This window comes from Falco naumanni, chromosome 4 (assembly GCF_017639655.2).
Source record: "Falco naumanni isolate bFalNau1 chromosome 4, bFalNau1.pat, whole genome shotgun sequence".
In the NCBI taxonomy this organism is placed as follows: domain Eukaryota; kingdom Metazoa; phylum Chordata; class Aves; order Falconiformes; family Falconidae; genus Falco; species Falco naumanni.
The window spans coordinates 41,686,832-41,701,105 of NC_054057.1; the positions used below are offsets into that span (position 1 = coordinate 41,686,832).

The window sequence follows — 14,274 nt, forward strand, 5'->3', positions numbered from 1 at the left end:
GCTGATGGTTAGATGTGCCTAAGTAACAACGCTCCTAAAATTTTCTGGGCTTCCTGCTGAGGAAATTTTGCTTGCTTGTGCTTAAGGAAGGCAAGGCAATAGTTTTCCCAAGTGATAGCAGTGTTCTCTAGCACCTTACTACGGAAAAAGTGCATTAAAGAATTATCTGTTCACATAGTGAAAGATTTTATTGGTTTGATGTTTGGTTTGGGGGTTTACTTATGTAGGTACATATTAGCCTGTGGCTGGCAAATAGAAGAGATCCTAGATGGGATTTCTGTGGGCTGGGCTCACTAATACGTCTGGGCCAATGTATTGCAGTGATCTGAGCAAGGGAGCACATGAGACCGAGCGCACCCAGCCTGCGGCGGCTCTGAGGGCAGAGGCTGCAGTTCTCTTCCTGCCTTTGCTATACTCCAGTAAACTTTACAGAGAGTGCAGATATGTTTCTCTAACTCCTACTTCACTACCTCAGTCTGGGCTTCCTAGCTACAAAGAGCAACAAAAATACACTCCGTGTTCCCTATTTAGTTCATTTGCAGCTTTCTATTTATAAACAGAAACATTGAGAAATTGCTGAAATGGTCTTTAAGGTTCATCTCATGAAGATGTGCTGAGATTTTGATGGTTAGAATTAAATACAATAGCATTTGGCTCAGAATGTGCTAAGTCTAAGAACCGTTTTAAATTTTGAAATTACTGCTAGAACCTCAGTCTACAGGATATTTATATAAACTGTCATGTCCTGCTTCTCAGTCCCTATCTCTGGTCTATTTTTCCTACTGTTCTGTTAACTAGTAATTTAACAAGAGGAATGAATGCATCTTTTTGCATCACCAATGTCAGCAAATTGGAGAACTCAGAAGAAGAGTTTTTGATCCACTTTCCAAATCTTTTCTTTGGCAAGACAGTATCTCTGGCAACTGGAGACATCAAGATAGCATATGAATAAATTTTAGGGTTTGAGGTTTCTTTACCCCCCATTAAGTTGCAAGCAGCTTATGTTTTTGTCTTGGTTGATGATGGCCAACTCTGCTTGACAGAACCCAGGTATTAAACACTTCTTTAGCCCCACAGCTGGTTATGGGCCATTTTTTAAACAAGTCCAAGGTAGAGTCTCTTATTGTTTCTCTCCTACTGTGTTCTTCATTAGGGTTAGGGAAGTAGATCCTCAGATGAGATAGATAACATCCCATTTTATGTTAGTCTTTCAACAATATATAATTGCTAGGTTGGGGGTGAAGTTGTGAAAATTGTGGTAAATCTTATGTACAGTACTGTACTTGTGCTGATTCTGGTTTCTAACAAAAATGGGCAGTGCACTGGGTCTGAGATGGTAAGGACAGTAGAAGCACTGCTATGTGTTGGGTTAGCTTTGAGGTCATATGAGATACCACAAAATGCCCCCGGGCAGATCCTCTCAGATGCTTTGATTATGCTGACACCAAAAAAGAAGCAGTCAAAGAGTCAGGAAGCTCCTGCCAGTTCCTCTACTGTTTTCTCTCTCGGCTGCACAAAGTGTTTTCAGTGTTCTGGAGGAAAATGAACAGCAGAAGTCATGTACTCTCGCCCTGCTTAAGTGAGAAAATGAACAGGGAGAAATGAAAGGATGATTCTGCTATGCCACAAGACACTTCAGGGCGTGCGTGAGTGTGTTGTTACATCCCTGCAAAGCTTGTTGCATACGTGAATATACAAGCTGAAATCAAGGCTTTCCCTTGGGTGACCTGGGTTGGAGCCTATCCTCTTAGGAAAACCACTTTCTTCTGGTTTTCGGAAGCTGCTCTGCTATTTCCCCTCTAGTTTATATGCTGCAAAGGCACTCGAGTAAACCCACACTGAACTGTGCGCTCAAATGGCAGCTCTGCCTTTGCCCAGTGACAATCTCTCTCATGCAAAACCTTTCATTGTTCAGCTGCTCCTGGCAGGCAGTTCCTTTTCAGCTAAATAACTGCAGCTTGTTGTATTACTAAGGGTTTTAACATATGGTTTTACTTAACATTAGCTGCCTGATAAGAAAATGAACAATTTTTTTCCCCCAAGTCTTATTTCTTTCTACATTTAGTATTTTCTATGAGATGGTTAGATTTGTTTGTTGTTTTGAGCTCCAGGTTCTTGTAGCACTCTGTTGGTTTGGAGTTTTTTCAATGCATGCTTTTTCTTTTGGTCTTAAATTCCAAGTATCATCTTTTCACTTCTCTGATCTGGAATTAAGTAAGCTATCTCAAGAAAAATGTATGTCATGCATATTTTGCTTCCCTGAGTCAACACCTTCAGGCACGTTGTATAGCAGAAAAAGCCTTCTCTGGGGACTCCCTGACACGCTTCAGATAATGTTAACTAATGTGGAAGGGGAGCAGTTAAGTTACCTTTAAAACACATGAGGCTTTTAGATCATAAAAATAATATTGATGTCTGTACCTGAAACAGGAATGCTGCTGTACAAAAGGTACGTGAGCCAACTCGTACCATGGTGGCAAAAACACCTGATAACTAGACTTGATTCATGGAGCTTTGACGGAACTTACCCACCATTCAATCAAGCGTTCAAATTCTTCAGAACAAGTGGATATGTGCTTTCATATTTAAGATTTTTTTTATATGTTTACACATATATGTGTGTATATATACATGGTTTATATATGGTTTTCTCCTCTGTGTGAGTGTGCATTTGTACACTATGAGGGCTAAGAGTATACCCTCCTTGATTTATAAGTGGCTTTAACATTAGATCAGCCTTAGTTTTAGTTAACTTTATATATACACATAAAACTTACAGGAAAGAGTGCTCAGCATTTTGTATGTCTTATTTCCAGTATTTAGGAGCATATTGTGCTTCCAGGTATAGTAAAGAAGAGCTCTACCAACCCCTCCCACAAAGGAGAGATTAAGTGGTTCAGGAAATTGCAGGTCTGAAAAATTCTTCCTTGACTAAAAGAATCAACCATGAGCATTTACCACTGTCAGAAAATTAGGTCACAGATAGTATAAGCCAATTTTCTGCAGAATTCCATTCAGAAATAAGTTAATTTTACGTTTGCTGCTTTTTTTAAGTTGTAGTGGAAATGATAAAATGCCCATGCTCAACGGTGGCTTCAGCTTTTGAATCTCTGGGATGATTTGAAATGACTTTGTGTTTCTTTTCAAGTTGTTCCAAAGCATGACTGGAGTTCTCATTAGAATGATCTTCATGCAAGGCCTGCCTGCTTCCCAGCTATCATCCACCTCCTGCTTTCCATTTTTGTCTAAAGTAAAGCTGCATCCGGCAAACACTTGGAAATACGCTCCGTGGATACTAATTACCTGGGCTGGTTTACTCAGTTATGTGTTCCGGCACAATTAAGTCCTTTCTTCTCCTATTGTATCTGCCTCATTATTAGTTATAATGGTGACATTTATACTGTAAATGGGATGAAAGCATGAAAGGGAAACTGTGTAAGGATAGGACCGTTGTGCAAAGGATGAAGAAGTACTGAAGTATTAAGGCTAATTGTAATATATGAACATGGATTCAAAGGTTTTGCTTGTATTATCTTAAAGATATTTTTGAGGAATGTTTTCAAGTTTACAGACCTACCCAAGATTGTTTTAAAATATGTGTGCAAGTGGCCACAGGGATAATAATCAGCACAAATATTCTATGAAATTATACATATTTAAAATGTGTAAATAAGCAAAAGAGAATACTTTTGAAGACGATATTTTAGAAGCAGACAGCAATAAATAAGAAATAATGAAAATGCATTTCAAGGACTATGCTTTGGCAGAATTGTTTGCTATCCTAAAATGATGACTAACAGAGTAGAATTACAGCCACCGTTGTATATTCTGAAAGTTCAGGTTTATACATGACTTGTAAATTTGTGTGGGCACATTTTTTTTAATTGGTGTTTCTCTCTCCCTATCAATTAGCAAAGGTATTTCGATATTAACTGAAAGAATCTCTCCCCCTCAGAAAAACAAGACAGTTGTAGTTTAGTCCTAGGAATTAATTTAGTAGTTGGAGATGTCCAGATATTAAAATACTGTATCATTTGAATACATAGGTGTGTTTTAAATGAAGCAAAAGCAGCTAGGTTTCTAGCTCACCCTTTTGTCAATGCCAAGTGTTTCCAACTGAATCTTTTGTTGTATTTTCTCCACACCTGGCTGAGGTCTCTTATCACCTCCACTTGAGTTGACTTGATTGTACTTGGTCTTAATTGCTTTTAGCCATGCTAGAAAACATTTCCAAAGAACCACCTTTTTTGTTTGTTTGTTTATAGCATCTTATGACTTGTAGAACTAGTTCCATGAACAGTTAGCAAGTATTTACCAACATGTTTCAGGAGTGGACAGGAGTAGAAATATGACTAAAATGCTTCAGAAAGTTGTTATTTTTTCTTGCTTTTGGAGATTTCCTATATCATATCAAACAAGCCTTTTAACAAACCTTTCTCAGCTCACATTGGTTAGGGTGGAGATACTGTTGTTAAGAAAGTGTGGTTGCACACTAATAGTTTTTTAGTATCATGTATTAGCTGGAGTTGGCTGGAAAATGGTGTTTCTACCTTAAGGGTAATTCCAGTTCAACTTTGTCTTCCGTTCTAGAATTTCACAGTTGTGTTTTAGGGATAGACTTATAAGCTTCTTCATCATGTGTTGTATTGCGGTGATGTTAAGTGTGAAAAGAAATGACCTTGTGGGCTTGACAGTAAAAGTGGTTGTGGAGGAAGAAAGCCTCAATATGACTGAAGGAAAAGAAAACACAAACAAGCATCAATACTGTTGCAGTGGATACTATCATTTGCCAGTAAGGAACTGAAACTCTGTGAGAAATCTTCCAAATAGTATTTTTCCTGTTAGAAAATTTTCAGCCAGCTCTAATACTCTTGTTATTGGCGTGTTTGCTGTTGGAATATACTTCATTAAATCAACGAAAGGAGAAAAAGCAAACACTTCAGCATAAGACACCATCTGGTAAACACTTTAAGAGGAAAGGTTATATGCATGCCTCAGTTTTGAAGATCTACCTATAGTTCAAATCAACTTTGTCATTTTTGACTAGCAAGGCAAAGGCTAAAATAAAAATTAACAAAAGATTCTCTCTGGGGCGATGGGAGTTTTTAAGTTGATCTTCAGGTTGGGGCATCTAAAGAACTTAGTCCCATTATCAGTTGAAGTGGAGTTGGCAAACCTAAAAAATAAAGGTTTATTTGTCGACCATTTATTCTTTAAAATTATAGGGCTTCCTGCTATTAAAATACACAAAGTATTGCTTCGAAGAAAACTGCAACATTACTGTATTCACTGTAGATGTCTGTTCTTCCTTGAAGGAAGAACTCCAGTTCCAAACCAGTAAGAGGTTTTGGGTGAGCATTTCTGATTGAAGAAGCCCGCTATTGATCTGAGGAGTATTGTGGATTTATGCCTGAATACGATAAACTAGTGAGACCTGACACTGCAGAGAATGTAGCAGAAATGCTGCGTGGCTTAGGATTTTTTCATAATTGTATCTGCTCCGCTCTGCATGTAACTTTTTTTTTTTTTTTTTTAAAAAGATTGTCACCTCTTCTTGTCTGAAAGTCTCTTACTCTGTGTCTCTAAAAATATGAAAAAGGATTAGTCTAATTTTTGGAGAGGTAACAACTTGCAAAAGCAAAGCATATTGCTGGGTTTTGGAAGGAATAGAAAGCACTATAGAATATGCATGGTGGTAAATGGCTTATTTTGGTAATGCTACATAGCTGCGTTTTGTCCGTAAGTGGAGTTATTCTTCCTTGAGTTTGCTCTGGTTTTATTTCTGTATAAAAACTTGCTGCTTGAACTAATTGTTCCATTGTTTATCTTGGATTTTGTTATTCTGGCAGCCATCATGGACTTTTTCCTGAAATTTTAGCTTTTACTTAATTTATTATAAAATTTGTGGTGGGATTAATTTCTCTCATATGACCCTATAATGCTCTGGCAATGCCTAGTTCAACCTGCCATTCTATTAAATCTTTTCAGAAGTTACTAAAATGGACTTTTTTTATTTTTTTTTATTTTATTGTAGGTTTCATATATACTGGAGAAGTTGTGCATCGAATGCTAACAGCTACACAATATATTGCACCCTTAATGGCAAATTTTGACCCCAGTGTGTCAAGAAATTCAACAGTCAGATACTTTGATAATGGTATGTAGTAGTCCTTCATAAATTAACGTGTCTGTGTCCCTTCACTCTTCATATTTTCCTATTTTTTAAGGAAGAATGAAGATTTTTTTAAAATTTTTTTTTGTTATCTTTTTTTAACTCACAGGCTGTATAAAGCATGTGGCTAGATATCCATAAACGGTTCTTAACTTAGTACACAGTTAAAGAGTCATGAATGCTTTTTCCTAATTGGACAGATATATTCTGGATGTTGAAGTACATAAACTGATCATGTATTTTATCACTTTTAAAAGGAAAAATCTGCCTTGTATAAAAGTGCAAGTTCTTGTTACTTCAAAATACATGTAGTAAATACCAACCACCCACTAGCTAAATTGAAAATAGTGTTTGTGGGATGCAATAGCAGGAATACACAGAAGCAGGGCAGGTATAAGGTTAATAGACCTGTCGATGACTAAGTGTGCATGGAGTCCCACGATTGGAATCAAATACATTCACCTACACCATGAATTCTCAACAGTTCCTTTTACAAAAGACTGAAAGGGTAAAAGGCAAACTGTAGTGTTATACTTGAAGCTCTCAGAGATATTTCAAAGGCCTTGAATCTGTGGATATTTGTCTCATGAAGTCAGCTGTAATCAGTATTTTGAAAATGTAACCTATGTGATTAAAAGGCATCTGGTGCCTTACCTAGGGCCTTTAGTGATCAAATACAATGGCAGTGACTATCTGTTCTGAATTTAGAACTTAGAGTTTAGTATCATGACTTAATATCATAAGATCTATGGTTGTTTTCATTCTTCCTGGATAAGGCTGTGCTGTTCTATGTGTGTTTATTCATAGTGAGTTTAAGCACAAATTATGAACATGTTCAAAAATATGTCACATTTCCAACCAGGTGCATTAATTTTTATTTTTTAGATCAGCAACCAAAATGTATCCTATAACCTTTGCACCTAGTCATAACCTTTCCTTTCAATCTAGTCATTGCTCGCATTTGTTAAAAAGCCAATAAAATAGGCTTGCATGAGAAAATCTTACTCCCTGCATGGAGAATTTTAAAACAGGAAAAAATATTATTTTCATTTTGCAAATTATCTGACATTATGGCATGAGTTTTGCCATCTTTACTGAAACAATCTGAGGATTCAGGGGAAGACATTGCTAATTCTCATTGCATTCCTTACTTTCAGTCTTCATATCAGGTGTATCAGGCCGTAGCATATGGTTTTCATGACAAGGTTGAGTACTATGAAATTTTGGATCCCTCTTTATGTGTAAGGCATGATGATCTTTTGGGCCCCATGTCCTTTAGGACAAAGAATTTGCTATCTTACCCCAAATAAAAAGGAACTGAGCCAATTTTATCTTCAGCTCCTTATTTCTTATTCATCCATGTTTTATCCCTGTGGGTAAGTTTGCCACTTTAGAGCAGGGTGAGCACATTGTGGTGACTCGTGAAGTCTCACTCATGCAGCTAACTACAAGGAACTTAAGTACACATGGATCTACGTAAAGGCCCTGGCAACGAGAAGACTGTTTTGGAGGCACCTGACTTCCACTTAAGCTTGGGATTCTGAGATGCACATAGATCTGAGGTACTCAAAGACTGACTAGAATCTCTGGCTATTTTTGCTCCAATAATTTTTAGAAGTCCCTTTAATTCCTTTAAAATGAAATTTAATACAATAAAATACTCAGAAAAGCTAATGAATGTGGTCACAGAAGGAAAAAATGCACTGTGTGCACTGTGCACACAATTAATGAGCATGTACTATACTTATGAAAGACACATGGGGCAATAATGTGGTGAACTTAGTGCACCAAAAATTTGCGTGCTTATAGTTTCATGACATCCCCTACCAAGTTGTGTTCATGAAAGTTACAGCACAGATAAAAGATGTTTCAAGGATATATGAAAAATAAATTGAGCTGGGTGCATACTGACCTACCTTGAGCATTCTAGGAAGAAATGAAATTAAAGTGGTGTGAATCAAAGCACATAACTCCTATTAGTGCCGAAGAGAAGTATGTTGAGGAAGGCATATAAAGACAAAAAAGTAATTTTCAATAAACATGGTTTTGGTGATAAGTTTCTTTTATCCAAGCTGCTTGAATATAACCCTCAACATCTGTAAAACATGCTCACAGAGTATGCAAGTTGCTTGGGGTACATTTTCAGTGTGGTAAGTGGATATTCAGCCAGAGAACTCCCATGAATATTAACAAGCCACTTGCAACTAAATCCCTGCACACCTGACTCAGTATTTACCCCATCTGTAAATTCTTAGTGGTTTTAATTTAAACTACATTTATTTATTGCCAACACCTAATATTTTTCAACTTGCAGAACCTCAGCAAGGGCTTGCACCTTGCAGAAAAAAAATGCTATTTATATTAATGCAAAGTTAATGGAAGAATCTGAATTCTTCAAATAATAACTTTTACTAAACAGGCAATGCTATTAGCACTTCACATTTCAAAGTCATCAGGGCATATATATATATAGTGTAAAAAGCCTCTGCAGAGCAGTGGTTGTGGCAGCACACCTGAACTCTGAGTGTTGGATCCTCCCTTTAGTGATTATTTACTCCTTGTGCAATTCCAAACAAGTTACTTGGCCACTCTTACTTTAGCAGACTTTTCTGTGAGTAGTTGAGATAGTTATTTGTGGCACTGTGGTGTCTGCCTTTAAGAGGATTTCAGTTGCAGCTTGTGTTTGTAATACATTTGGCATTTCAAGATGTTGGGCTGAAAGTTGCTGAAAGAGACAAATCACTGTTCTTGTTTCACATAACTGCAGTTAAGTACTTTTCCTACAGTCAGTTAATATTTTTCTCACATTTTTTTCTTCCCTTTGCCTCTCTGCCCCCACTCTGGGGTTCACAGGCACAGCACTAGTTGTCCAGTGGGACCATGTACATCTGCAGGATAATTACAACCTGGGCAGTTTCACTTTTCAGGCTACCCTTCTCAGTGATGGGCGTATCATTTTCGGCTACAAAGAAGTAAGTTGGGTCTGAAAATTGTCATTTAAGTAGAAAAATTACTTTATACCTGCCAGGAATTTCCCTGCATTTTTTTGGGTGGGGAGCGTATTTGGAAGTTCAGATACATAAGATCATTATATTGCTTATAAGATCACCATTTTGCTGAAAATGTGATATATATAAAAGTGATGTTCATGTGATGGTCTTGAAAACCATCAACACATCTCAAATGTGCAACTCCTGGATTTCAGCTGGCCTTTTTCGAGTGATTGTAAGAGTTGATTGTTTAGTAAATTCCTCTTGGGTTTTGAAAGGTAGGGCCCAGTTTGCTCAATTAGTTCACTTAATTTGGGTGTCTTTGAAAGTACTCTGGAATCAATGGTTTGTATTGAGGTCACCTTTCTCCTGCAGCTATCATTTCTTAGCAATTGACATGTTTCAAAGTTCATATATTTCAAATAAGAAATAACTGGTTTGTGTCTCTAGCTCTGTGAGGTTTTCCATCTGTTTGGTGATGACACTGGTTAGATTGAGGCCATTTGGTTTGCCTTCATAGCAACAATACATTGTTGTCTTGGTTGAACTCTTCTGCATTCTCTGAGTGTTTCAGAATTTAAGTTGTTACTTGAGGTGATCTGCTTTTATTCTTGTTAATGTCCTGGAGGCTATAGCCTGGAGGCTATACCTCCAGTTGAATTTCATGCAAATGAGAATCAGAAGGTAGAAAAGCTCAAATCTTTAGGGACAAAGACCGATTTCTTTCTTTTTTTGGATTATTTTAATCTCAGTTTAGCATGCCAAGTATGACTTTCTCTTCAAGATGTAAGTCTCTCTGTTACCATCCTTATATTAAAAAATGTAATCGGTGATGCAACTGAATGTCCAGACTTTCAAAAATATGGGTTCTCTTCTCTCTCTGCTATAAACCAGTTATGAGCTCCAGGCTTGGTTTCCATGCCTGTGTTAGAGCCATGTTCCTGAATGAAGCAGAAGTAATAGTACTCCACTCTCCTTCATTAGAAAGCTAGTGAGGATCTGGGTTATTCTACTAGAAGCAGTCATATCTTCATCTAAGGTAGGTGTCTCTGCACTTAGCCAACAGGATTGCTGCAGGACACCCTTACTGGATTAGTTTTGTAGACACAAGAAACTTCTCGTATGCCCACATACCTGGCTTTCCTTGTCTTACAAAAGACATGCTGATGCTGATGCAGAGTCTGCTTAGGCTATTTCATAACGTTATGTACAGGCTAGTAGACTTCATCTATGGAAATGCAGTGTATTTGCATTTCAACTCCAGCTTCGTGAAAGCTTTACTCTGCTTAGCACAGTAGAGCCTGTGTGTGCACCAAAGCTTTATCTCTTGTTGTTGAAACCTTTTTAAAGACTGCAGAAAAGTTTCTGCTTTCAAGACCCAGAAAAGTGGAGAGGGACACTACTTAGATTTGTAATTTTAAGATAAGTTTAATTTTAATTTGTAATTTTAAGACAAGAACTATATATGCACTCTGACATTAAAATGGCGCCATTTTCAGGACACTGCTGTTCTTGATTATGAGACGCTCTGCCCTGTTTGTTACTGTCCAGCCCTGTGCAGAATGAATCTAATATGGGTGATAGAAGTTGCTCTAAATTGATTGTATCTTGTGTTCATTTTATATAAATGTAAACAATGATGCACGGTGCCGGGCAGTGGAAAACTTCTATTCATTTAGGGAGACAGGAGGAAATGAACCACATCATCAATCACATGTGTTTCCCTGGAATTGCATGCAAGTATGTAATTTAATCTCTGGATAAACAATTTTTCTGCTACAGTGGTGTAGGCTACTTGCTGTCACTGCACTACTAGAAGCTTCCTTCAGAACCACAGTGCTTTTGTGGTGAGGAGTTATTAATGTTCTTTTCATTAATCCTGAGACAGAAAGAACTGGAATTTACAAACAGGATAATTTACATTTTTTCCTCTGCAGAATCTTTGAAATGCCCTGTCATGACTTATTGTCCTGAACGGAATTACCAAACATCACTTTAGAACACATAGTTAAGGAAAAAGACTTTTTAAAGTTGTAGTAGTAACATGCTTACATGTTACATACAAAAGGTTTTCATAAAATCTTAGAATGTTACGATTAGTGTATTCCATTGAGAATTACTTGGGGAATGGATTTAGAGACTGAGATTTCCAGAAGACTACGCTTTTTATTGACAACTTTATTTCCATTAAAAGTACCTTATCTTGTCACCTAAATGAGGAAAATTGAATAAAACTTCCAATCACTGATCTGACACAAGTTGTCTGAAAAGAAAAACTGACACTTGTAAATTTGAAGTTGACTCTAGTGCTCATAAGTCTGGCTAGGAATTTATTTACTTTCCAGAGCTGAATCCATTGCTTTCTGAGGAAGTCCTCCCTTCTGGAATCATTTCTCTTGCTGGTGAGTCATGTTGTCAGGAGCCCCATTAACTCCAGTAAGATTACTTGTGTGAGTGCTCACTAGCATGTGTTAAAGTTGCACAAGAAGATTTCTACCATCTTTTTGGTGTCATTTCATTTTAGCATCACAGTTCATCAAAAATGACAGTGATGTATGGCAAATCTGTGAGGTCCTAATTTCATTGGCATTGAAAGTTTCCAAGTTGAAACACCACGTAAGAAATGCAGCAGACAGGTTGCCAGAAACTTCATAAAGCGTCCCACAGGGGCTGTGTACTAGTGACAACACCAGGCATTTGTTGTGAGGAACCTACTTTTAAAATAACTGTTACACATTTAAGGGAGGTACAAATAGGGACTCTTATGTCTAAAGCACTTCAGGTAAATTTTACCTTTTATTTCTTATTTATTCAAACCATTTGAGATTATCTTTTTTTATATCCTTCCTTGCTCCTACATCAGGTTTGCTACCTCATAAATCTGGTGTTGACTACCAAGGCAGGATCTTGGCTGAGGTTTGCAGAGTATCAGAGGAGCTGTTCTGCCCTGTCTTCTGTGTCCTGTTGTTTGCCCAGTAGGAAGCAATCTGAAATGCACAATTGTTACCCAAAATCCGGAATAGATTTGGGGTGGGGATGGGGGCGGGGGGCAGGGGAGGATTTAGAAAAGGAGCTGAGTCACCAGGGTAGTGAAATGTCTTTCAGAAGGGTTAATGGGTAGGAGAAAGAGCTGTAAAGTCAAGTTTTAAAAATGTGAAAACAATTTGAAATATAATGAAGTCCCATAGCAAGTCAAATATTTATCTTTTTACCAATTTACTTTGCTTGCAGTGCACACACCTTTTATTTTAAATACCACTTTGCTTACATCAACTGTTAGTTTTCTGGCAAATGGTCAATATGTCAGGAAACGTCAGCTGGCAGGAAAATTTTACTGGTGCACCTCTGCTACATATGAAATACAATACAATGCAAACTAGCCAACAGAACATGCTAATAAAGACAATTTTCTGCAGAGGCATACTTTTTTATGTATTCTTATTGAATACTCATTTCTTATGTTCTAAATTTCACAGAAGTTCAATTCTCAGAAGCTTTACTTCTTTTTGAACAAAATAACTGTTATAGCAGCCTTCCAGTACCTAAAAGTGGCCCAGAAGACAGCTGGAGAGAGGGACATTTTACAAGGGCACGTAGTGATAGGACAAGGGGGAATGGCTTTACACTGAAAGAGGGTAGGTTTAGATTAGATATGAGAAAGAAATTCTTTACTGTGAGGGTGGGGGAACGGGTTGCCCAAAGAAGCTGTGGATGCCCCATCCCTGGCAGTGTTCAAGGCCAGGCTAGGTGGGGCTTTGAGCAACCTGGTCTAGTGGAAGGTGTCCCTGCTCATGGCAGGGGGGTTGGAACCAGGTGATCTTTAAGGTCCCTTCTGACCCAAACTATTCTAAGATTCTGATAGTCTTTTCCTATTAGTGCTTCTAGCTAATGTTCCTTAATGCAACATTTAGCTGCTTTTTCTGTCCATGATTAATACAGGAAAAATTAGGCAAAAGTACCAAAGGCTTTGTTAATGGTTTAGGATATTTTTCTTAATTTCTTTGCCTTGAAGGCTTTCTTTGTTCATTTAAATAGTAATGACTCTCTATTTATGGAGTCATCTATAAATTATTATTAAAGTTTAAATGCTTGTTCAAATTGCCCAATATGTGAAGTCGGAAAATAATTCTAAAGGAGACTTGAAGTAGAATTTCTTTCTACTGTGAAAGGAAGCAGAATTGAATGGAACTGATTAAGTACTAACACTTAGATAAATTTGATGCTCCTGTTACGCATGATGGATAATATTCTGTTTTCAGTAACAAGACTCCAAACCTTGTGATTGTTTCCTGAAAACTTAAAAAAAAATATGTGGTCTTCGTGGATATTCTGCCTGCACTATACATGTCTGGCATTTCTTTGGCTCTGTTATTATTATCAAAAATATTAACATGAAAAAATGATCTTTGATTTTATGAGGTGATCTGTTTATGCAACTTAAAATTCCGGATTAAGTTTCATGCAGTTTGGCCTGTAAAGTAATTAATAACTGTTTAGGAAACTGGCAATGACAAACCTATATAATTACTACTGTGTTCCTAATTACTATTGCATACTCTGGCTCTTACATTTGACTCAGTTTTGAAGTAGGGCAGTAATTGCACTCTGCTTACGGTCTCCTTCAGAGTAAGGTCAGAGGCCATTATTTTATTCTTTTTTGAACGGTAAGATTCTGACATATCTTCAGAGTTGAATAAAATTTGAGAACTCTGATGGAAAATACTGCCTAGATTATTGATCCCAATGATGAGTAGAAGTCAGCATTAGTTTGAAATATCTTTCTCCCTTTGTTGAAGTGTATAATCAAAAATATAGATGTCAATGGCCCTTGCGCTAATGTGCATTTGGGAAGCTTATTCATAAACTGGTGACTTGTACAACATGAGTTCATATTGTCTGTGATAGAGCTAACACACACTGTGCAATGATTCTAGTTAAAATCCATCCTCTCAATGTAATGTCATAAAACTCCTGCTGCCCATTAGCAACGACTTACACATTCCTAGTTTACTGTTCAACTGTTTAACATGTCAACCTCTCATGACATATCTTGTCATTCAGGTGAGGAATTCAGAACACCAGCTATCTGCTTGCTACCTATGTTTGGCTGTA

At 37.3% G+C, this 14,274-nt stretch overlaps 1 protein-coding gene across 1 annotated transcript in view; it reads left to right on the forward strand.

Moving 5' to 3' along the window:
• The window catches only part of PLXDC2 (plexin domain containing 2), a 273,509-nt gene that overhangs the window by 190,799 nt on the left and 68,436 nt on the right, over positions 1-14,274 (forward strand). The window contains exons 5-6 of the mRNA XM_040591928.1: positions 6,035-6,157; positions 9,026-9,144. Coding sequence (XP_040447862.1) covers positions 6,035-6,157; positions 9,026-9,144 — 242 coding nt within the window. The remainder of the gene's footprint in view (positions 1-6,034; positions 6,158-9,025; positions 9,145-14,274) is intronic.